The 25878-nt window shown below is 35.7% G+C and overlaps 1 protein-coding gene across 1 annotated transcript in view; it reads right to left on the bottom strand.

Annotated features, from left to right (window-relative positions):
- MRC1 (mannose receptor C-type 1) overlaps positions 1 to 25878 on the bottom strand; it is a 49363-nt gene that overhangs the window by 7360 nt on the left and 16125 nt on the right. Inside the window, exons 7-25 of the mRNA XM_042817082.1 lie at positions 23241 to 23423; positions 20626 to 20783; positions 19155 to 19268; positions 17972 to 18087; positions 16468 to 16616; positions 15241 to 15440; positions 14639 to 14763; positions 13618 to 13705; positions 12519 to 12663; positions 10414 to 10455; positions 10131 to 10294; positions 8923 to 8990; positions 8210 to 8310; positions 7540 to 7682; positions 6676 to 6790; positions 4613 to 4782; positions 2824 to 2926; positions 1595 to 1824; positions 464 to 629 (exon numbers count right to left, since the gene is read on the bottom strand). Coding sequence (XP_042673016.1) covers positions 464 to 629; positions 1595 to 1824; positions 2824 to 2926; positions 4613 to 4782; positions 6676 to 6790; positions 7540 to 7682; positions 8210 to 8310; positions 8923 to 8990; positions 10131 to 10294; positions 10414 to 10455; positions 12519 to 12663; positions 13618 to 13705; positions 14639 to 14763; positions 15241 to 15440; positions 16468 to 16616; positions 17972 to 18087; positions 19155 to 19268; positions 20626 to 20783; positions 23241 to 23423 — 2580 coding nt within the window. The remainder of the gene's footprint in view (positions 1 to 463; positions 630 to 1594; positions 1825 to 2823; positions 2927 to 4612; positions 4783 to 6675; positions 6791 to 7539; positions 7683 to 8209; positions 8311 to 8922; positions 8991 to 10130; positions 10295 to 10413; positions 10456 to 12518; positions 12664 to 13617; positions 13706 to 14638; positions 14764 to 15240; positions 15441 to 16467; positions 16617 to 17971; positions 18088 to 19154; positions 19269 to 20625; positions 20784 to 23240; positions 23424 to 25878) is intronic.

Below are 25878 nucleotides of genomic sequence, written 5' to 3'. Positions count from 1 at the left end.
AAGTAGAAAAGATTTGAAGGAGCATCTGTAAACGTTTCAGTAATTTCAATGTAATTTATTGTTCAGCTATAAAGGAAAAACCTGGAAAGCTGCTAAGAGAAAACACCTTGTGTAACTCTTTATGGCTTAGTCACTCAGCCATTCTCCTTTAACACCATACCAGTGTGGCCGCTATTCATTACCTTTTGATTCAAGTTCCTTCATTTTTTTTAACATGATGATATCAGAATAAAATTTATATAAAACTATTAATGTAAAGCAATGGCTACTCAGTCACACTAGCTTTGCTTTTTTGTGTTGGCCCTCACTTTAAGGCAGGTTCTTTAATTTCAATTAAATTTAAATAATTTCATTTGTTTTGTTCTTGAAATAAAACGCAGCATCTTAATACATATCAACATACCACCCAGCACGATTAACTAGACAATCAATACAATTGCAATAGTTAGATTCCAGTTCTTACCATCAGGCTTTTTGCAAACAGAGAAGTAACTTTCATTGCAGGATCCCGTCTTCCAGGATCCAGAAATGTCTAGATAAACACAGCCTATTTTTTGCTTTGGCTCTCCTTCAGCCCACTTAGTATACTTCATTCTCCAGTTATCAATCCACTCATAACGTCCATTCGTCTGAAAATGAAACCCCAGGAATTCAGTATTAACCATTTCTTTGTCAGTCAAATGTCTGTTATGAAGATGCCTGTGCAAGAAGTTTTCATTTAGGGCAAAAAATGATTTTTAGCAAAAAGAAGTGCAGATTAAGTGACACTGAATGAATTCTAAAATTAACAAAACTCTTAACTTGAATGTACTAATAATTTAACTTAAAATAGTTTTTAGGAGTAAAGTGAGAAGAGTAATTTTTTTCCCCTTGGGCTTCAAGAAATATAGAATATTTTATGTTAAAGTACATTTAAAAAACAATTTATCTCCTACCTATGCTTGTGAAAGCAACTGAATAATTTAGTTTAGTAAGTATGAAGAATATTTTGTTATTTAAGAAATGGTATATTGTGCCCACCAGTTTTTACTGCCTTTGTGTGTTAAGCCAAATGGAGGGAATGTGGGACCAGTGCCTTTGCTGAGCAGAAAAGAAGGCTTAATTTAATACAAGAATGTACCTGAATATCAAGGAAATGGGAGAAGGCAGACAAATAAAATAAGATAAATCAATTATTTAATAATTTGGCTAACTATCATCAAAATGTTGGAAGAGTTACTGTAACAGAACCAATGTTACCTTAGAATAAATGATTTTCACTGTACATCTTAAAATACATGGATTTTATCTCAAAATAAACACTATACACTCTCTACAAAGAGATAATTCAAAATGCTAGCCTGGAATGTATTGTTTGGAAATGCATAGAGCTTAATGTCACAGAAAAAGTACTAAAAGTTTGTATGCTGCATACAATTTAGGAAGAGTAATGGAAGAGTAGAGATCTCTACCTGTAAATCTGACAGTAAAAAAAGTATTTAGGGCCAAGATATTAATTTATAAGTTAAAAATATAAAGATGTAATATGACTTTGCATTTTCTAATTTTTCCCTGAGAAAAGCAACAGCACACTCAAATAATTTGATGCTCTTACCACATTACTGTTAAGGCCAATCCATATAGGTACCCCATACTTTAATATCTTTAGCCACAGGAATGAATGACTGTAGGGGTCTAAGATGCTGGAAAGGTCAAACTGATCACGTTTGCAGTTTTCTCGTGCATCTTCCCAATTCATTTTAGTACGGATGAACAAATAACTACTGTTCCCATAACGGATAATGCTTTTTGGGTCTGTAGTTGTAGAAGGGATAAACTCAGCATCTGTACAATACAGGAGGAAAAAACAGCTCATATACTAGTCCAACAGGTGATTATGATTTGCTTTAAATTGTAAATAAGATACAGCATCCTGTCTCTTTTCTACATTTCATATTCCCTGACCATCATGGGTTGAACATGCTATTCTGCAGGCCAGACTCTGTAATAAAAATCAATTACAGAGCTATCAAAAGGAAAAAAGCTGTCTAGAGCAACTCACTATAAAAAGTGAAGGAGCATTCTGTGTAATCTTCCAGAACAGTATAATTTAAATTGGGAATAACAACTTAAATGAATTGGGAATAGAGTATGACACAACTTTTCATCAACAGAAGTGCTTTGCTTGTTGTTTTCAAGAGATCTTTTTGCCAGAGAAAATGTAAACTACAAAATAGACCAGCTCTTACAAATCAATCTGATATTTAAAGTCAGGCTTCATTGCTTTTAGTTTCCTTTTGGAGGTAGATCAGCTCAAGCTCATTGTGAATGAGTTACATTCACACTCTAGACAGTTCATGCAGCTTGTACAATTCAGCATTCCCCAGAATACATTCTAAAAGCCAATATGTTCAGAAAATGACTGACAAAAATCACAGAACAATTATCATTCGGATATATTTCTGATATATCAGTTTCTTAAAATGCATTGTTTTAAGCTATAATACTATGCACAGCAAAATTAGAACTGCTACTGCTGAAAAGCAACCATTGATCTGCAGGTACCACCCTTACAGTGAAATTTCATACTAAACACGAATACTTAGATATAAATTCCAGCTCAGGAAGTTAGTAACACAGCATTTACTGGGAGGAATCAGCTGGGAGTAGTCTCTAAGTCGACCTTTGGTCTGACAAACATGATACTGATGTTCCTGACTGAAAAGCAATTTGTTGATGTATCTTTATCAAGAATGAAATCATGTTGAAATCCAGCACTTAACACCTCACAAGATCCTGCGAACTCATAAGCTTTGATTATACTTTAAAAGAAAACAGCAATACCTGCTTTAATTTGGCATATATATCCTCTGTTGTTATCACAACTCTCATCAGCCCACTTCCCTGCTTCCTTAACAGGATTATTTCTCATGACAACACAATCAGCCTTGGGGCAAGAAGATACAAAATCAGTTACAAATAACTAGAAAATATAAATAAGAAACTTCAGTCTCTCATTTTTGTCTTCATACAGAAATAACATTCTAGTTTTATTCTCATATCTTCATAAGTTTTTAATGATGTGGAGTTTCTGTTCCTCTTGCCACTTCGTGAGTTTCTTAATGTTGCTCTATCTTGAGCAACCTTGCGGTGAATAGGCAGACAAGAACTTTCTGGACCCTCCCATCTCCAGGCATACAGCATGAAGAAAAGGAAAGCCACAGACAATTAAAAGAGAAATTAAGTCAACTACTGTAGAAAAGATTAACTTTGCTCGTGGGAAAAAAAAAAAAAAAAAAAAAAAAAGGAACTTCAATGGACAATGTCACATTTCTGAAATATCAGCCCCTTTAAATTTCTTATTGCAAGCTATAATACTAGGCAGCAAACTCATGACAACTGCTACTCAAAGGCAGCCATTGATCTGTAGGTACCACCTTTACAGTGAAATTTCAAATTCTACTACAGGGACACAATATCTAGAAACTTTGTTAGCACATATTAAACAAAGACTGTCTAATACACTATCTTCTTAGTTAATTTTGCTATCCAGCAAAAACTATACAGAGAAAAACTTCAATAATAAGTAAAATGCACTAACACTTAAATATCTCCAATTGAAAAGCTGCAAAGTACTTTTATAAACTATGATATGTTCTTTCTTTTTGCTGAGGTGAAGTAAAAATAAATTTGAAATTTATAAAATAGAGACCAAAATTTTTCACAGGTGACTTCACAGAAATCCTAATACTTCTCATTAAAAGAGAAAAAAAAAATTTCCCTAATAAGGATACGAAGCTCAGAGGTGATACCTTCAAAAACAGGAAAAGAACATTATAAATAAAACTAAGATTTCTGTGGTGAAAACTTCAATCAAGAGAAAATACAGTTAATAGTGCAATTGAGAACTATGTAAATCGCATAAGATTAGCAAGAGGGACTCTATGACCTATGAAATTAGTTTGTATGACAACAAAGTAGGGGAAGTTTTGTTTTGCTTTTTCTTCATGAAACTGGAATGTCTAGCTTTTTACAAAGCTACGTCCTTCCTACAAATGTGACTAACAAAATTTGCTTGTATGTACAACAGGGAATGTTTTTCTGTAACTACATATTGCAAGCTGCACACCAACTGAGAAACCTCCTACATTCAAGGCATTGCAATGGACAAGGAAGATGTGCTTATTCAGCACACTATTTGGTCAATGCCACAAGGTGGGAATCTCAGTCTTTTTAACAAAGCCTGAGAAAAGGCAGGGCAAATGCAGGTGCTCTGGAGCCTTCAAGGACATACAGAAATGAAACCTGAAAGCAATCTTTGCATAAGCACTATAGCACATAGCACCTGTCAACAGCTAACACAGCAACTTATTGGATTTGTATGTGTAAGGTTTGTAAGTGATCATTTTATCAGTGCAATACGTAACACCATGAATAACACCTGAAGTAATGCTTAAAAATGCCAGGTTTCTGGGGAAAAAAAAGAAAACCAACTACGGTGAGGTCAGTGCTGCTAGTAAATTCTATAGATATGAAACTAGTAAACTGAGCAGTAAAGTTTCAAATCCCAGCAAATGCCTAAACGCATAATCTTAAAGCACTTATCAATGGACAGCTTGTGATTGCTATTTACCTGGCCATCGTATGAGTAGGATCCCATATGTCCTGATGGGAAGCCTTTGGCCCAATTTGTAAAGTAAACTCCTGTTCCATCTGTCCAGAGGAACTTCAGTTCATGATTTATATCATTTAATCCAATCCATGTGTCAGTAAGAAAATCTTTCATATGGAAGGTGAGGAAAGCTAGAGTTGAAGAAAATAATAATTAAAAAAAAGAAAAAGAGAGAAAGAAAACAAGAAATATTTTCTATGAAGGGTGATTGAACCTAGGTGTCAGACCTCATTGTCATTAATGGCATCTGGTGATATTAAGTATTTTACTAAAATAAAGAACAGTTTATTACTGGCAAGACAAATAGATATGATAAAAAGGAGGGGACTTTTGAATTTAACAGATAACCAACATATATACCTGTTGCAACGTACTCGAGCTAAACATCTAACCTTGTAGTGGGATGAATTCCAAAAGTGTAACAGGAATAGTTTTATAGGGTCTCAAAACATTTTTGAATCCCAATTCTACAACTGATTTAGAAATATGAAGTGGTGTAGATTATATACATTTTTTATAATCCCACCAGAGTGATTACGTTATTGTGGCATCATAGAGACAACACAACTGAGTATCAGCCACTCATGCAGCTGCATTTATAATAGCAGAACTGTTTCCCCACTGGAGAAAGTGTAGTAAGCAGCCTGAATTGCCATAATAAACAACAGAATGTACGAGAGAGATGCTTTAAAATGAGTCTCAGAAGAGCAATTACCACAGCTTTGCAAATTCCAAGAAGGTGCTTGTTCATCCTAGCTAGTACGGGTAGATGAAAAACAGAGCAGGCTAGGTCAGCTGGCATTCATCAGCCCACTAGACCACAGTAAACCGAACAGTTTGCTAAAATAAAATTGCTAAAATAAAATTATGATGCTTTTTGCCAATTGCTAGTCAACATTATGAGCTCATTCTTCTCTAAAAATAGATAAATTTGTCTACTCTACCCACACATCTTCTTTCAGTCTTTTAAAATGAATGCAACTTACTTAACATTTCCAAGAGTAAGACCAATAAACTTCCATGCTTAATGTTAGCATTGCTGCTCTGCAAGAAACTGTAACAAGAACTTAAGTCTTTATACCTACACTAACAGCAGTAACAATAGTTTAATTGGTCATTTGTAGTTTTATTGATCATTTCATTCTTTCCCAGAATTCAATCCCTGCATGAGTCATCTGAGAAACTGTAGTTTTATGTTAGAAAAGAATTTAATCATGCTCAATAAATCTGTGAAAGTTTGACTCTTCATCTCTTCAAGCGTGGAAAAAATTAAGTAGTGCTAAGTTCATGTTAGCAATCTAACATTTTAGCTAATTAACTAGTTAAACTAGTTAACTCCTCAAAGTGCAACTTGTTTTACAAAATATAATTTTTCAGATCTTTTGAGTTCACAAATAGTATGCATTATGCAGTATCTATTTCTCAGTGTAGTTTAAAACAATATTTCTAAAAAGAGAAGTTATTAACATCTATCAATATCTCTCCTAATTTAATGCATCATTTTTATTCAAGCATGGGATATCTGCCCACTTACCCAATCAACGATGTGATTCTTGTAATCATTAAAACAAGCTTCTCTAGTGAAAAGAATGATGCAACTATGAAGTGAGTAATGGCTAGGTGGATGATCAGTCAAACCCATGCCCCAAACTGCCCAGAGACAGCAAGTTTTAATCCCAAAGGCATTCTGCTTGAGTTACAGTGGAAAGCCTTGCAGTGAGTTAACACCAACTAGTGAAACTACATCACTTGGAATGAAACTTGCTGGGTCCAGCTGGCATCATGTGCAGGCAGAAAAAGCACTACTTAGGTCACCAAGATAATATGTATGCATCTCTAAGCCAATAGTAGAATTTGGTAGATTCAGGTGCAGATTTCACTGTAAACTTCTAAGTATCGTATGTTGTGGAACCAAAATCAGATGCAGAGAAATCATTCAAATGTTGTCCATGTTTACACGAATACAACCATCTGTAAAAACTAAATGTCATCTCATCTGGTTGATACAGAACTATTTGCAGTACCTTGCACTTGTTCATTAGGGATAGCAGCCAGGTTTCCTCCTAAATTCATGCAAGCTGTTCTTGCGGCATGCCAAGTGACACGTTCATCTTCTGAAGATCCAAATATTTTGTAACACTAAAACGTGAACAAATCCTCTTTTTATTACCTTTACTCCAACATCACTTACAGATTGAACATCGTTTCAAGCAAAGCAGGAAGGAGAAAATGTGGTGAAATAACAGATTTAACTGGGACAAAACACATTCTGCTCAAAATGAACTTTTGAATTTGGTCCATTTCTTTAGGTAAAATGTAAAGTTTCAAGAAAACATTCTCCTAAACAAGACGCATACTAGATTTCATTCGAAATTGGTAGAAAATAAGCAAAACCTGACTTTTAATGACAGACAACTAATATTGATAGCTCTACAAGACCAATATCAATCCATTAGTTTGTTTGTATTTTTATTTTTTTTTATATAATTTGACTCGACAAAACTTTTCACAGTTCTACAGTCAAGAAAGGCAAAATATATTCATTACTGAAAGAGCATTATAATTTGACTAAAACATATGACCAAAGCGTCAATGCTTCAAGAACTATATCTAAATTCTTTAGGAAATGCACTAAAAAAGGCTTGAAGAGAAGACTAAATAATGACTTTCATAAACTGCAACTAAATATGTTTATACATCACTTCTAATGAAGTGTCAAAAAGCAAAATAGTGAATGGGCAAACAAAGAAAAACACGTAGACATAAACCAGCTCGCTGGAAAAAAATAACAATGTTACTGCAATAAGAAACAACATTATTAAATAATCTCTTTCCTTTTATTTAATGTTTTGCCGAACATCCAACATGCTCTGCATTTGTTATAGTACCTTATTCTGAAAGGAAAGCCAAGTTGGATTACATCCTCTTGGAGTTGAAAATGTTGTTGGAGGAAGTGTGGAATTAATGGAACTGTTGTGCCTTTCACATATGTAGGGATTTGGATAACCACAATTTATATCATTCCAAAATCCTAAGTGTGAGATAAAAAGGGGGACTGTATGTTGCCATATCCAGAATTAGTTAGATCAAAATAATTTACACTCATTCTGAAACAAAGGTGAAAGATCAAATCCAAAGTCCTCAGTTTATTATCATTCTATATCAAAATCTAGGATAAATATGGCACTTTAGACATGCTGTCATGAACATTGAAAGCAACAAGTAGAAACAAGTAGAGTTCTACAGTAACACAGTAAGTCATTTTCATTTAAAAATATAAAACAGTTGCATAGCAATCATAACCACAAACTTCTATCTGAGCTTCCCCATGTTATATTTAAGATAAACATAGGAACTGAGAAATGTTAAGTCCAAACTATAATACTGTGGTCTTTTGCAACAGTATACAACAGCAAACGAAGAAGAAAGAGAAGAAAAAAAAAAAAAAAAAAAAAAAAAAAAAAAAAAAAAGAGAGAGAATGGGTGCCTCTCAGAGGAAAAAATTTGGGACACAAGCACATAAATAAAGAAATTCAACAGCGAACATACAGAACTCACCTAAATTTTTATACATGACTACACAGTTTTCATCATTATTTGCAAAGTTAGGTTCATGTGGTGCCCATGCCAAATAATTCACCGGTGTGCCATCCATCCAGCTTAAGAAAAATAATCCAACAAATCACTTCTTTAATATTAGTAGGATTGATTTCATATTAAAAAAAAATGTCATTTTGCAGTATCTTTAGTACAGCCATTCACAGTCTAATGTGTACAAGGTTTTTTTGACTGGTTTGTCTCGCTGCCAACTGCATTAGAACTATTCTCCTTGCATAAACATAGTATGTGTGCTTACTTTTGATTTATACAAGCAGACATTTCTACAGCTGATAGGACAATACTCAAAATATCCATCCAGGCCAACATGAAAGCTGGACATCATTTCAAAATGAGATAGTACATACACCCACCATTTTCCCTAAGTCATGCATTCACTTTACCTGTTACACATAAGCGATTTTAGTCATAACACAAGCAAAATGCTTGATTATTCTACTACGCAGATGAAAAATTGTAACAAATTTAGGACAGCATACACATTTGCAATTAAAAACATCAAGCATGAAATACTAATCCCTGGAAATACCGAGTGGAACTTAAAAACATTTTCATGCACTTTGACAGGATACAATTTCATTGTAGCACTTGAAGCACTTCACAATTTTTTCTCTGCTCAACAAATGCAACCATGATGGTTCACATTCACCTACCTGGTCCTTTGATCAACACTCAGTTGCAAACCAATGAAATATGCTTCCTCTTTGCCATTTTTCAAGATCTAGAATATAACAGTTAATATTGTATATGCTTACTCCTCTTATCACAAAATCATTAATAATGAGTAATATATTATTTATTCACAGGGAATACAAATTGCTATATTTTCTAGCTACAACAGCAAACTTAAAGCAGCCACTTCACCACTGACCAAAACATTTGCTTACTATATTATCACTTTTTACAGTCTTACTTGAAAGTCAGTGAAATTCTCAATTCTTGAACAGCCTCTATGGCAGACATCATCTACAAACACTGCAAGAAACAAACCCTCCTACAACTTGGTTGTCAATATAGGCTTGTGTCAACTCACTGACATTCTTCAGCAAGATCAGGGAAGGCTTCAAGTAGATCGAATCTGATTTCTAGATTACTGACTTAAAGAAGGTGGTCTGAAGACAGAAATCAGGCAACTAACTTTCAGTCACCAAGGAAACATCATCTAAAAGCTCTTTGCTCATAGTCTGCCAGTCAAGTACTTCACCCCTAATTATGTTCCATAGGACAATTTTGTCCTTCTGCCTCCCTGACCAAAAAGAGGTTGCTAGATAGACTACATCTCACACACACTGACAAATTCAAAAGCCAATGTTCAGAGAGTTGTGTGTAGACAAATACCTATTTTGATTCACTACTTCAAATGTTTCATCCATCATCTTTCAGTTAACTCACTTGCCCTAGCAAATTGTAGCTCAAGATTACAATGGTTCTTGCTAAAACAAAGCCAAAAATTAATTAAAACTAAGCATTAAGACATTAGCAGTTGCAGATAGATACAATGGAATCAATGACCTTTGTGGGCCCCTTCCAACTTGTGATATCCTATGATTCTATAATTCTATGATAACGTGTTCTAACTGCCACATGGTATAATTTAAAAGCAAATAAGAATTTATTTAATGCTTACTGTACTTATTTCTAGACACAAAAGGCCCTGTCTCTGGTAAGAAGCAATCTAAAAAAAAAAAAAAAAAAAAAAACCAGCTTGGATTTATCATACATTTTCATCTGGCTTAATTCTACTGCAGTTTCACTGACTCCACTGTTATAAAACTTGTAAGGAGAATAACAGATTGAACAGGACTTGTGAACACACTCATTTCCTCTGGATTATTGCATAGTATTAATTAATTTTCCTTACATATCGCCAGAGGAACTTTCTTTCAGTTTCACTCTCAATGACTGCCAGATCTCCAAAGTTCTGTTTGCAAAACTCTCGACCTTTTTCCATTGGAACACTCTCCGTGCTGAAATAATAATGTCTGTCTTCATTTATAATCCATCCATCCTCAGTAGTCACATACTCTGCAAGATAAATAGTAAGCTAACTATACTGTTACTAAGGTACAAGATATTCTCATTAGTATAATTTTAAAAACATGCTTAAACACACATACACTAATAGCAAAAGCAAGAACACTTACTGGGTACAGGAGATTCTGTTGGTTCGGGATTTAAACTTGCACCTGTAAGAAAAAGGAATTTAATATAACAGTAAGACAAAATGTTTACCATGAGCGATAGGCATGCCTCTTAACACTGAATTTTATGTTAGCCATGGATTTAATACCAAAAACTAGAAGGAACTAAATGGTCTAAATCTCTTATTTTTGGCCAATTTTAAATAAAAACTCCTGTTCACTGATGCTCTAGATATAAACTATTCCTAATGTGCAAGGCACTTTATAACATCCTGATATTTGCCTAAATTAAGTGATCGTATTTAATATTTCCTAAATGCTGAAAATCTTATGTCTCAGGGCATTCTTGCTATTAAGACAGTCCTGTTTCTCCCACCTTTTTTAGCAGGAATCATAGAATGGCTTAGGTTGGAAGAAACTTTAAAGATCATCTAGCTTCAACCCTGTTGTGGGTAGGGTTACCATGAATCAGATCAGGCTGCCCAGAGCCCCAGCCTTCAATGCCTCCATGGATGGAGCACACACAGTTCCTCTGGGCAGCCTGTCACAGTGCTTCATCACCTTCTGAGTAAAAAACTTCCTCCTAAAATCTAATCTAAATATCCTCTCTTTCAGTTTAAAACCATTCATCCTTGTCCTATCACTATCAGACTGTAACAGGTCTGTCTCCCTCCTGTTTAAATACCGCTCCTTTTAAATACTGGAAGGCTGCAGTGAGATCTCCCTGGAGCTTTCTCTTCTCCAGGCTGAACAAGCTCAGTTCCCTCAACCTTTCTTCACAGGAGAGGTGCTCCAGCGCTCTGATCATTTTCTTGACTCTCCTCTATTCCTGCTCCAACAGTTCTGTCCTCCTTTGCACTGGGGACCCCAGGCCTGGGTGCAGTACTCGAAATGGGGCCTCACAAGAGCAGAGCAAAGGAGGACAATCAATTCCCTCACTCTGCTGCCACCTCACTTCTGAAGCAGCTCAGGATACAGTTGGCCTTCCAGACTGCAAAGCTGACTCATGTCCAGCTTTTCATCGACCAGGTTGTTCTCTCAGAACAGAAAGAGCTTACACTGAGATCTTAAAAATCTCCACAGAGAAAATCAGACTGGAAAATATATACTTCCAAGAAATTAACTGGTATGTCCTAAAAATAATATTTCAGGTTACAGTATATCCCTGTTTGATTTGAGATAGATTCACGACATCATTATTATCACAGAAAAACAATTTCTAAAACAGGACATCTCTCTACAGGTTTATCAATTTTGTTTGTACTATAAATAATCTCATTTATATTGACATTTAATAGAAAATTCAATGCCCAAGTAATCCTTTTACCAACACACAGTAGATTTGGTACTTACTGTCAATAATCTGATAATTACAAATAAGACATCCTTGTTTTGCTCCTTGCCCTCCCAACTGATGACTGTGGCAAAAAGCTTAACTAAGCACTTTCCAGAATTCTCAAAGGTACTTACACGTGTTGTTTGTGGAGCAGATAATTTCCCAAAATAATTTTTGTCTTGATGTTTTCAGATAATAAACTTAGAATTCAAGAGTACTTTGTGACAAACAACTAATGAATATAAATATATATATAAATATAAATATAAAACTTAGTCAATGCAAAACAAATTATCCCCAAATCAGGCTACATCTTGCAATTATAGATTACATTCATTTATCAAATAGTACCTATGTCAAATAAAGGAGAGAGTTTTCACACACAAAACTTCAAGTACTGTAACCTATTTTCTTACAAGCTGAAGCTCAACTCAGAGAAAAAAAAAAAAAGTAGCATTTACTGAAGAAAGCATGAAATAAGAAGTGAATGTGAATAGTCAAAGTAACATCTCCTAGTTTTGAGGAATCACATTTATCTTTCTGAAATCGTAGAGAAAGAATAGCAAGAAGCCCCAACAGGGCACCATTGTTTCTGTATCTTTGGATGCATCAAAGACAGGTAAATCCTTATGCAACCTTCACATTTCAGCTTTCACAGAGAACTGTTATGGTAAACAGGTTTTTAATTTTTTTGGTTTTAAAGTTAAGGGGAAAAAAAAAACAAACAGATTCTTTTCTTACTCTCACAAAACAGAGAAGGATGCAACAGTACCTTTTCTTATCTGGCAGATCCATCCATATAGATAATCACAGTGCCTGTCATTCCAAAGCATGCTTGAATCACCACTGATCTCTGCACAGAGTTCAATTCCTTGGTAATTATTGGGTTCCCCAAAGCCCCAGTTCTCATACCTCACCTATGACAGAAAAGGTTTTGTGAGGATCCTGTAATACAGTACAATAATAACGGAGAAAAGGAAGAGGCTGTATCAAAACACAGGCATAAGATCTGTTTATACTGCCAGTAGATAAAACTGAGGTAAGAGAAAAACAGCTTCCCCCTGCAAATACTGACATTCCAGATTTGTTTTTGGACCACAATTTAAGTAACTGTTGTTACTTATCAAACTTGGAAGAATATTGATTTTTTTTTTTTAAGGGCATAAATTCTATTAAATTCATCTAATGACAATGATGGTGAATGCCATATGTTGCTAAATTAAGTAAAATTGAGTAAAATAATAGGACATTACAGAGAAACACAAAAGTATTGCCATTTATCTAATAAAAATATTACTTCTACTCTAATTTTCCTGTTTAAATTCTAATTTCAGTTTCCTGTATGTAGACTTTTATCAATATATATATTTTATATATTTTTATATATATATATATATATATATATATATTTACCAACTTCATATTAAATACACCCACATCTGCAGAACCAATTTTGCTTCCACAGTTTAACATCTTAGTCTAACGTACAGACAAGCCACAATTGCCTTCAGCTCCAGTGAATGTAGGCCACTTCAGATCAAGATGTAATTTGAAAAGAACAGAAATACTAACAATAGGTTATTTTATTTCAAAACAAACTTTCATTCATAAGAACATACTTTTTTTTTAGTCTCCATGAATTCAACTTTCTCACTGATTTAAGTATGTATTATTTTCTTCTAATAAAAAAAAATCAGTATGGTTTAGACATAAAATTCAGCCATGAAATTGCTAGTCATAAGATTCCTAAAGTGAACATGACAGAGCAGAGTGTTATGGTTAAACATAAAACTGTACACAGACATTTACACCACCCACTTGAGAAACACAGGGAATGGAAAATAAGAGCTGTGAAGAATTAAACCACTGACCGGAGATCCATCACTCCAGACAAAGCCATCATCAGGATTCAAGTAATACAAGCCCATCCAGAAATGCTGGTGGTAAAAACCATTGTTTCTAAACAAAACAAAAGAAGAAAAATAATAAATATTCAATTTATAAAGAGCTTAAACATAAAAACAAAACTAATAAGGCCATTACAATATTTTTATAACCTAGCATCCACAGCAGTTCATAAGCCTCTATACAAATAATTCTTAAACCTCTATGAAATAAAAAGTGGAGAGGACAACTGGTAAAATTTAACATTTCTAGCTTTTAGCACTACACATTAACTCAAGTCAGTCTGAAACATTGTCTTATACAGAATGTGTCCAGATCCAATCCAACTCCTGAAAATCTAATAAGGAGTCTTACCACTTTTCTACAACAGTCCAGTACCTACTATTTCTCTGTTTTCTCTTTAAAGGCATGTTGTGTTTCCAAAAACAAGATTACTTGCTGCAGCAGAATCACATTAAAAAATAGTACCTTAGCTATTTGTTGTCTTCAAGCAGGTATGCTTTACTGATTAATCAGAATTTATTGAACCAATTAATAGTAATGCAGAGATTTCTTCCTTGACTGATCTGAGACCTCTTACTTGAAGGTCTGCTGCATTTTGCAAGTCTGCAAGGTTTCAGTCTTGCTTTCCAGTTAGACAGGTACATGTGTTCATTGAGCTCCCTCCATTCGTGTCATATTACAAGTGTTATCACATTCAGAGTATGATCAAATCTCTCACTTTCTTATTACAGTTCAAGGATCTACTAACTGTATTTACATACCCAGTGTAGGGGAAAAAAAAAGAAGAATCTGAAGTTGGCTCTTTTCTGATTAGCTCTTAAAATGAACCAAAACACTGACTAGATTTATATCTTGACAGTTTTCCTATTTGTACATTTGCTTATGTTAAACAAATTATCATGTGTAGTAATTTCAAAATGAAATATTTCAGAAAGATCAAAAGGATAATTGCAGTGAACAGATGATGACATTACAGATACTCACGCAATAGAACGCCATATCACATACTGCTCTTCTTTACCATTAATGGAGGCAAGATCTCCTCCTATAGTTCGACAAAACTCTTGAGATTCAAGCCATGTTTTCTTTTGCTCTCCTTTTGAAAAAGGCTAAAGACAGCATATCTTACCATCAGGTATAATAGACCATAAACAGATTACATGATCAAGATATTCAAAACCAATTCACTTAAAATTAACTTACTCTATGGGGATTACAGAAAATTACAATTACAAATTATAATAAGGCCAGTTAGTGTTCATCTGTTTGAAAAACAGGTTTCAAACGAGCATCTTTGAGGCAAGCTGGCAGACTGCATTGCTGACAGCAATAACTGCTGCAAACTGACAGGAGAAATACGCTTTTAATAGAACAAGGATGGAAAATTAAGCTCAGAAAATCAGACCTCAAGATCAGACTTTAAAAAAGTAAAGAAAATGACAAATACCTCAATAAAAGGGGACAGGACCTAAACATATAATCCGTGAATAAGCTGATGAAACAGCAAGACTATTGTATACCAATTTTTATTGCATGCAGGTGTACCAAATACAAACATCTTAATTGAAAATGAAGCAACAACTTACTTTGAAACAAAAGCTAATACGATTGTTTGAGTCCCAACCTTCTGGACAACTGGGAACAGGAGTTGTTGTAGGAACAGGTGGAGGTGTTACTCCCTCTGCCCACATTTTACATAGGAATTTTGCCTTTTCCTCACATTTTATTACATCCCATAATCCACCTGCAGTTCCAGTTCTCATAGCAACACAGCCTGGCTTTCTTCCTGGTTGAAAACACGAACACATAAAGGCAACATTTCAGGGGGTCAATGAGAATTTTGGAAAACTTCATATTCTATCCTGTTAGAAACCAAAGTATTTGCTCGTATAGAGTGAAAAATTTTTCTAACTCATGGAGAAAAAGGCAAAAATGTGCTTCACCCATATCTGAGATACTTGATACATATCTGAGATACTTGATGTGCCTTACATCAAATCACATCAAGTTCCAATGGCTGACTGTAGCACCATCATGCAATTCAACCAATTCTTCCCTAAAACAGAAGACATGATAAGAGCAGCTTTCCCAAATTTGTCTGATTTGACTATAATTTAATAAAATGAGCTCGCTATATATAGGCTTGCTGCTGTCTTAGTCTACTCAGCCTTACCACTCCATGAGACACATTTAAATCAGAATTTAAGACAGTGCAATTGAAGAGGATCAGACAACCTCCCAAAAGCCTGATATAACACATCAGAATCTTGAAGGCAGGAGATCATCTTCCTTCTGATGTGACCGTGTCAGACGTGAAAAGGTTTCCCATATATACACATACGTACAATTCATCAAGGAAAGATATTAAGTGAAAAAAAACTAAACACAAACCTTCCTCTTGTCCTTTCCTACAACCTTGTTTTCTCTAAGACAGGAGTTTTATGTGTGCTGTGATTTCCCACAACTCAAAACATGCACTTAGCAAACGCACTATGAGATATGGCTGAACAGGCAGGATGTTTGAGCAAGGCACAATATGTCTGAAGAGAATGATCTTCTAGAGTAGAACATGCAGAATGACGGGAAATCAGAAACTTGACAGAGCTTTGAAGTTTCTTTCACACTCAGATTAAAAGCCTGAGTGCATGCAGCAAGTTAGCACCAGCACAGCATGCTTGAGAGAGCAGACAGATATCTGAGAGCAATTGGTCATTGTGCCATTAGACAGGGACTAAGGACTGAAATAAAAATGCAATTGGTGAGCGATATATTCTGGCCACTGCATTCATTAGAAAGCATAGAGTCATAGCTACCAGGCATTTCAGAATTCCAGTGTGTAAATAAGACATATTCGCCATTAGCCCACTTGAAAGTTCCCTTTTCTTCTACATCTGAAAGTCCAATCCAAAAGTATCTTTCTGTTTTCAGCCCAACCAGGCTAGTCAGATAGGCTTGTTCATATCTGTTCAAAAGAATACAACTGTTAAATTAATACCACTGGATTCATTTTTTAAAACTGTAAATAGTTTATTTTCTCAGAACTACCTTTGTACTTTCTTAAAAGAATGACATGGAGGGATTTACATGAACAAACCAAAACATAATATTTAGTTTGTAAGCTTGAATACCAAAGTATTCTGTCTTCTCTTCCAGTCCAGTATAGAAAGTGGTATAATGGTGAATTGATATGAAATTGGAGAGGATATGGAAATGAAGGAACAAGACAGGACTTAATTGTAATACCACTGTATTTCAAAGATACCCTTCTATTTCAAAGGTACCCTTCTATTTTAATAACTTCTTGTTACAAGCAAACCCAAAAACCACAAAAGGCCTCAGCACTATTATAGAAATACACTAAAGTCAAGGCTGAAGTATGACGATAACAAACTGTTAAACTAAGGAAAACTGCAAATCAGATCCAGTGATCATACATGAACTTTTATGTTTGGGAAACAAACCTACTCAGTGGTAAAGCTGTCATAGTTCATTACTGTGTTTAAATAAAAAGCCTTTGGAAAATCAGAACTAATGTAGAAAAAAAGTCTCTCTTGTAACAAGATACAGTCCAAAGACCACATTACTTCACTATTTTTTATCACAGCTGCAGTTCAACCTGCATTTTCAGGGTTACTATCCATGAAACAGTTTTCATGCTGAAACATACCTATTCAAATTATAATGAAAGAAATCAGAGAAAGTGTAAGACGTGGAGTCAACTGCAGGCACACCAGCCTTCATTTCTTAACTCTTTCATTTTTGAAATACGCTGTATTCAATAATGTGTGTCAGCTGCTCAGAAACTTAGCACACATTGAACCCTCATGGAATTGTGATGTTTTAAAGTACCAAGCACTTCTATCCTCATTTGGATTCTTATTTAAACTTTGAGTAAGTAGTTCAATTCTGAAAAGAACTGATATTTGACATCGAGCTCCTCTTCCTCATTTCAGTTACCTTTCAAGAGGAATTCACTTAAATCTCTTCACTTGATTATTTAAAATTGAATTCTGTGCTCTTACTCCCACACTCAAGCAAACTTATCCTCAAACCACTACAATTAAAGAAAAACAAAACTCTATGTTTTCCTTGGCTTTCAATGGCAAAAAATTATTTCATATCCATTGACTATTTTTACTATGAACTGAATTCATAGATTTGAATATGTATGCAAAATCTTTTACAAGTTTTGTATGTTTATATAGCTGTCCTCTCAAGCAAGATTTTCATCCATATCAAAATCTTTATTTTGATCATTCAGATGATATTAGATGCTAAATTCTCATGCGGCCCTTAATGCAAGCAGTTTTCACTTACCTGTCTTGAACAGTTGCTAAATACGCTTTATGCCTTTCACAAGTTTGATTTGCTTGGGAAAATGTTACAAATGTATTCCCAATGAAGTAACAATAAAAACCATGCCTTTTCCAGCCCTGTCAAAATAAGCATTAAGTGATCAAATGCGCTACAGTGTTCATAAAGTTCCTATAAAAATATATGAAAACATAAATGTAAAAGATAAAGAAAGAAAAAAAAAAATAATCTCATGACACTGTCAGCTAACCATCAGCCAAAGGAACAATTGAACTGCAAAAGGCAGAGTGGAAACAGGCAAGAAGAAAGATTTTATAAAGTACTGATTTATAATGATTTTTGATTTCCACTTATAAAAAGAGATGATAGGTTTTTCTTGTGCGTTTTCAGTACTCTGCCTAGCACATAGGTGTGCAAGCATGAGAACTGCCATGGAAAGCAAATTTAAGCTTGTCCTTTTAGATTGCTAGTGACACATTAGAAAAGTTTATAGATTATTAAATAACACTAACACTCTTCTAATGCTTTGTCATCCAAATATCATTATCTCAGGAATATGCTTACAGAGGAATAGTGGCTGAGTTACAGCAAACAACTTATACAAATTTTCTCCTGGTATTCTTCAGTTTCTCACCAAGAAGGCTATCCAACATGGAATAAATTCAGCGGCAGTTCAGAGGGAGCACAGTGGATACATTTTGTTTAGGAACTTGTAACAAATTCTTCAAAGTAGGGAGCATGGCCAAACACTTAAAACCTACACAAAACCTTGAGAATATCATGAAGACAAACACATTCTTATTGCCAACAGTAACAAAGAAAATTGCAGACAGAGCTGAAGAGCAACTGCTCTTCAGCTGCATAAGAAAAATTTTTTATGAAGGTCTAAACTCCAATCAAGGAACAATAGCCTACTCAAGAGCTACACATTTGAGTTTTGTACACTTTCAAGTTCTAGAAAAACAAAGGGAACATCAACAGTCAAAGAGACAGGGTCTGGATTTATTCATCTGTACCACCTGTCCCATCTGCCATAAAAACGAGGCCAGCTGTTCTAATCATGACAATGCAGAAACCATTTCTCCTTTTTTTCCTCCCTCTCCCTCCAGATCCAGTCAGGAGCCATTTTCTCTTCTTAGCCCTACCTAGCAGCCAATTCAGCTTCAACAACTTTTTCTTCACTTACTCTCTGGCAGCCCATGTCAATAGTTTCCTCTCCTGTAGGTGCTTCTGACAGGGGCTTCCTTTTACAGATGTAGCCAATTTTCTTTTCGCAAGAATGGTCCGCCCAAAATCCATCCTGAACATGAGAACAGAATATCATAGTCAAGTGGGATTTAGGTTTCAAAGACGTACTCTATGTTTAAGTATTTAAGGATATTTTTTCCTAGCTTTTAAGGAAAGAAAACCTACACTAACTTCAGTACAGAATTTCAACCTCAGTCTGACTTCTCCTGCTGAGAATGATTCAACATTGATGTACACCTTTTCTGATTACTAACCTCGCTGGAAACTGGACCCTTTGAGGTGACAGCAATGCAACATCTTTACAAAAACTACTAATTCAATAATCATTCAGGAGGAAAGGGGATCATAGAATGGTTCGGGTTGGAAAGAACTTTCAAGACTATTTTCTTCTGATCCCCCTGCCCAGGGCTACATCCAACCAAGCCTTGTACACTTCCACAGATGGGGCATCCACAGCTTCTCTGGGCAGCCTGTTCCACTGCCTCACCACCCATGTTATAAAGATTTTCCTAAGAAATCTAATTTAAATCTAGTTCTCTTAGTTTAAAACCATTATACTTTGTCCTGTCACTACAATGCCAAGCTTCTGCAGCCTTGAACTGGTATTTTTGGTTCTTATAATATTATGCATGCCAGCTTTCCATAAGAAACTTCTGAGCAATGATCAAGGGTTCTCTGGCTGCACTGAATGTTACCACTTTTAGCATGTCATTTTAGCATACATCATCATCATCATAACCAGTGAAGTCAAATATTAATGCTTTGTGATCCTAGCCATTGAATTTTATTTTAAGACCCATCCAGATGTTAGATCTCATTTGTAAGCTTACTCATCTTCTACCAACGTCTCTGCATATAAAAATAAAAAAAAAAAAAAAAGAAAAATCACATTCCACAGTACTTATCTGTAACTATATATGTAACTATTCTTGCCAACTCACAACTGAACTCTTTGTAGGTTCCAGTGCTGCACTCTGGCACCCTAATGTTTAAGCATTCAGCTACCTTCCCATGCCTGACCTTCTAAGTCCATAATACAGACAAAGCATCTAATGCATCCTCATCTAACACTGTCATAGGAGCTGCCCAAGAAGGACATTAACACACAAAAACTTTTTGCTTTTAAAAATCTGCTTGCTCAGTGATTATGTGCACTATAGCCTGGTTGCCATGGAAAAAATATGTATTTACACACTTCTCAGCAGAACTTGACCAAAGAAAAGATTTAGATGTTCATGTGCTTTGCAGTGTAATTAAAAGTTTCTTCCAAAGTCCACATGTGCATACAGAAATCTCTGGACCTTGGGGGAGGATTTACCTAAAAGGAAAGCCACCTTCTCAAGGAAGCAGCAAAATAAATAAATAAATAAATAAAATATAATTAAGTCAATAGTTAAACATGACTTTACCTTTCCCTTCATAGCAACGCAGTCCTCCTGCCTATTGTTTGCATGAGTGGGTTCTCCACGAAGCCACTTGGCATAGGTGACAGGTGTCCCATCACTCCATTCAAAATACATCTGAATCTTGAGGTCATTCAACCCAATCCAAAGTTCATCATCTGGCTCTAAAACATGATTGACAACAGTCCTTATATGTTATGTTATATATAGGATCTTACTCTCAGGAAGGCTAAAAGGAAGTCACAGAAAATTAAGGCTCCCTGTTTCATGTAGAAGGCACAGCATTCTCTACATACGCACTCCAGTCTTCAGGAAAAGCCACTCACTCTAGTGGCATTACAATAGCAGTGTTTAGCTTCATACAAAAGCACAAACCTGCTCTCTGTATTGAATTATATTGTAGCATAGTCTGCCTTGTTCTCCTTTTCCAGCTTAAAACATTCGGATAAAATATATAAAAAGATACAACTAACCACCTAAATAAAATTCTAACTCCTCTTTCACTTCTTGCACAGGAAAGAAAGTACAAGTACCATCTCTTCTAATGCTCAGACACCCGGCATGTCTCTTAGAAATGACAGTCAGCAAGCACACTTGCAAGTTGTCCCATCATCTGTTCCTACACTTTGTTTCATTTTAGAGCAATATGCAATTGCTGTGACCATACTTATCTCATACTTACCCCTTATTGCTCAGTCTTATCACTAGACTGAATTATCTGGTGCAAAGATGGGCTTTTACTCTGTTTGCACAGCACTTATTGCAGAAGAGTTCTGATCCAGGCAAGATTATTGAGGCACTGCAGTACACAGTGCTCTCATCAGAGGGGTGAGAAATGACAATCTGATACTGAGAGACAAATGCCTTAAAAGGCATTTTCAGCAGTTTCAATTTTCCTCCTCTGAAAATATTACTTTCTAAATAGTCTGTTGCAGTATTTGTGCCATCTGTGAGAAGTCTGGTTTCCTTCAGAACTATATGCCTTTCAGAAATATTCACTTTAAAAAAAAACAGTGCAATGCAATCGGTCCAGAAAAGGCCTTTGGAAAAGGTATTTAACCTCTGAAACAACTTACTTCCAAGGAATGAGTCAAAAATGCATCTAACCTCCTTCAAATTCTTTCAAATGTCCTAATGCCTCATCAAGAGGTCTCACCTTTCCTAATCATCCCTTTTCAAAGAAAAAAAGTTTGCACAGTTCACAAGACAACACATCACTCTTACTGCACCCTATGCCATGCTCTACTCTGGTTCCTACTGCCTCGCCTTGAGGGCTGTGTGCAGATTGGGTGCCAAAATATAAGAAGGTCATAAAACTATTGGAGACCACCTGAAGGATTGGGAATACAGGGAAGGGACTATCAGATAAGGCATTAAAGGAGCAGCTGGGGTCCCTGGGTTTGGTCAGCCCAGAGCAGAGGAGGCTCAAGGAAGGTCCCACGGCAGCTGCAGCTCCTCACAGGGGAGCACAGGGGCAGCGCTGAGCTCTGCTCTCTGGTAGAAGCTCCAGAACTATGGCACAGAGCTGCATCAAGGGACGGTCAAGATGGAAATGAGGAAAAGCATTTTCACCAGAGGCTGGTCAGGCCCTGGAACAGGATCCAGAGTTCAAGAACAATTTGTTCGACAACACTCTCAGATATATGTCTTAATTTTTAGGTATTTCTATGTGGAGTTGGACTCGATAACACTTGTGGGTTCCTTCCAACCTGGGATATCCTATGATTTTATGATTGTAAGAACAAACACAAGTTGCAGTGGAGTTGGACAGGATACAAAACTAAAGCAGATCAGCTATTTTCAGATTGCTATTCCTGCTGTTATGCAGCAGCTCAAGAGAGCTTGCTGCCCTTTCAGGGAGAATAAGCTACCTGACAGGGTACTAAAAACACATAGAGGATTAGTTACTGCAATGCAGCAAACATGGGGGTAAAGATGTCTCACCCATCAAATAGTAGTATCTGACACTAAATGTGAAATAATTTAGATGGAAAGCAACAGCAACTACAAAATGGCCTCAGCATCAGCATGGTTGCATGTCACAAAAGGAGCATCTCACCTAAGGTTATCTGTAGCCATATTTGACTTGCAAGAACTTGAGTATGTGAACACTGAAGTACCCCATTTCAGATGGGGTGCCTCTTAATACACGTACTGAGACAGACAGCTTCTTATTTCACGACTTGAAAAACATGGACATGGCAGTAATAGGATCCATAATTTCCCCAAGTTTTCTGACCAACAAATAATGTTTTCTCTCAGCTATCTTTGCAGAAAGAAAGTAAAAAAATCTTCCAGCTTCTGAAAACATTACAAATGGCCTTAACCTGTACAAGAAGAGGTAGAAGCAGACCCTGAGAAGGGAATTTGATGCAATTCACAACATTGATCACAGCTTTATCATGACAGCATAGTCTCTCTAGTTTTAATTCTCCTATTTTTTTTTCCAACTTTCGAAGTTTAGAATTTAAATCCTTCTGCACCTTGTGATGAGGATATTGCTCATTTTTTTATTTGTATTTTTTAAACAGCCTCCTCCTTTTCTCTTAAACTTCTTATTTTTTTAGTATAAATGATATAGTACCGAAAAAGAAAAAAAAAAAAAAAAATCAAATACTCACGGTACCCAAGCTGAGAAATAACAAAGCTGTACTCTTCAACGTTATGGATGCTAGCCAGATCCCCATCCTGCTTTCTGCAAGATGTTAAAGCATCTTTCCATATTTTGGGGTCCCTGCGAATTATGTAACAGTGACCAGTATATGATATCCATTGGTCAGGACATACAATAGGCACATCAGTCTCTGAAAAGAAAAACAAAGAACTTCAGAATTCTATTCTTAACAAAAGATTTAAAATTACATAAGCAAGGACTTAACAAACAAAGTAATTGCGTTTTCTCACCCTGAAGAATAGCAGGGTTGAAAAATATCTAAAAAGCTCGTCATGGGCAAGTATGACTAAAAGTTAAAATCCCCAAATATTTTTAAGTTGCACTTAGTTGCAAACAAGTGCTTGCAACTTGTGAAAAGATGGAAAGAATTTAACTGCAAAAACACACTTTTGACCCTCATAGACACACATGCATATTCAATTGTGAAATCTAAGGAGTTGTGCTCTGTTATTTTTCTGCATTTCATGCCAGCATTCCTTATCACTCTCTTTTCACTTCATCAGTGATGCTTAGGTACAGGATAAGAAACTGGGCTTACAGAACTTACATACAAAGGTAACATTTTTCCACTAGACTTTAAGCACTTTATGGACAAGCTGCATTTTCTAGATTAAAAATAAATAAATTAATTAAATAAATCAAGTGGTTCTACAGGATCATGCAAGAACCCAAAATGTAAATACTGCTTTTAGGAATACTTTTTAAAAGCACAACTGAGAAAATTATTCTGTCAAAGTAAATTATTGCATTTAAGGATTGCTTTTAGGAATTCATTAGAACAGTAATAAAGTACTGCCAAAAATCACATTGCTGATCAGCAAACAATTTAGCTTTGGAAGAAGTGCCATCCAACTGTATAACAAAGAGAATTTATAATCATTAGACAGTTTTGCAAACACCAATATAGAGAGCGGAACAGGGACAGCAAGCTTGCAGAAATTCTGTTGGGAAAATAAACTTATGCATGTCAGAGAACAAGAAGCAATGTGTTTCTGTATGACAGTGGTGTATATTTCATGAAAACATTTAACTAGGCATCCAAAGCCATGATTAGTCAAGGGCAAGTTTGTGAATATGCATCCTGTTTCAGCTAAAAGATGCTGACAATTAGTAGTTATTTAGTATCAGAGCACCAGTGTCAAAGCACAGCTACAAACATACTTTTTTGTCTGCAGACCCACCTCAAAAAAGTGCCAGGATGTTATCAGAAAGTAAAACAGAACTCTGCCATCCCAGGGATGAGGAGCCCTGTGTATGGTCAGAGTCCTGTCAATCCAGCCACAGAAGGAAAGAACAGGGATAGATAGTGGGAAAGACAGACTGATGGTATGTGGGGTTGTCCAGAGAAATGAAACAGAGATGTCAAATACTGTTGTAGAAGTATCATGCTTTAGGCAGCTACCTGATTCCTACTGAGCCTGGGGTTAGCTCTGAGCATGTGTATCTTACAGCGCTTTGCTACAGCAAGAAGACAGAGAGCAGCTCTGAGGAAAAAAAAAACCTAGACTTACATGCATCTTTAACAAATTCACACAATGCACCCTTTTGCAAACAGTAAACGGAACAGACACTATCAGTTCAGACTTCACTACAAAGACAATCCCACAGGTCTTTATTCCCCTGTGGCTTTGTAAGAATCTCTCTTTCAGACCGAAGGAGGCTGTATGAACATGACTGTCAACGCTAAATCAGCTACGGCAGGCAAGGAAACTCTTTTGGTTGTAAATTCAGTAACGTTAGGGAATTTGTTGCAGGCAGAAAAACTGGAGAAGTTGACAGTCTAATTTCTTCTGTGCAAATTGTATTGAATGACATAGCTGGTGATTTCTCAGTAGGACAAAGCCTCAAATTGTTCATTTCTAGCTGTCAGCAAAAGTTAACTCTGTGCTTCCCTCTTCTTCTAAAGAAAACACACAATACTGTGATCTACTTTTCATCCTTAAGAAAACAAGTACGAAATCCTGAGCTTCATCTAACTTAAATAAAATAAAGCAAGTAATATCTAATAGTGGGAATCACATTAACGTATAAAAAACATTATCTCAAAAAGCCAAGTTGATGAATACTGTGGAATAGTTCAACATACAAAAATGAAGCAGACTTAGAAAGACCAAATAGTTCTGCAAACTATAAGCTTGGCTTCCTGAAGTCTGAAGGTCTCCCAGTTATTGACTTGGGTGTCTACAAAGGTAAAAATACTAGCTGAATGATTCTCATGATTAGGGAATTAACATTTCTGTCTCACACATTCATTCTTCACTGTTGATAAGAGAGAGCTTACACAGCCTTCATAACAGTTAAATTAAGTGTATTTGATTCTCCAATCAGATCTGGGGGTTTATGAAATACTCAGAAACTCAATACTTTATGTTGTCGAATTGGGATGAAAACTATTTTGGCAGTTACCTGGTGGAGGTAAGCAGCCAGCCAGCTTTTCCTTAGAAAATGAAGTTTAAAAATAAGCATATTTTGCAAGTGAAATTAATGGATTCTTATTGATTCATTTTGCTGTGTTGCAGATCAACTGCATCAATGCCCTAAAATCTAAACGACTTAAAGACACATAATAATGTGGCCCCCTGCTG

The sequence above is a fragment of the Centrocercus urophasianus genome, unplaced genomic scaffold (genome assembly GCF_019232065.1).
Source record: "Centrocercus urophasianus isolate 14NV4802_14NV808 unplaced genomic scaffold, USGS_Curo_1.0 seq_16, whole genome shotgun sequence".
In the NCBI taxonomy this organism is placed as follows: domain Eukaryota; kingdom Metazoa; phylum Chordata; class Aves; order Galliformes; family Phasianidae; genus Centrocercus; species Centrocercus urophasianus.
This window is presented reverse-complemented; position numbering and strand designations above follow the sequence as displayed.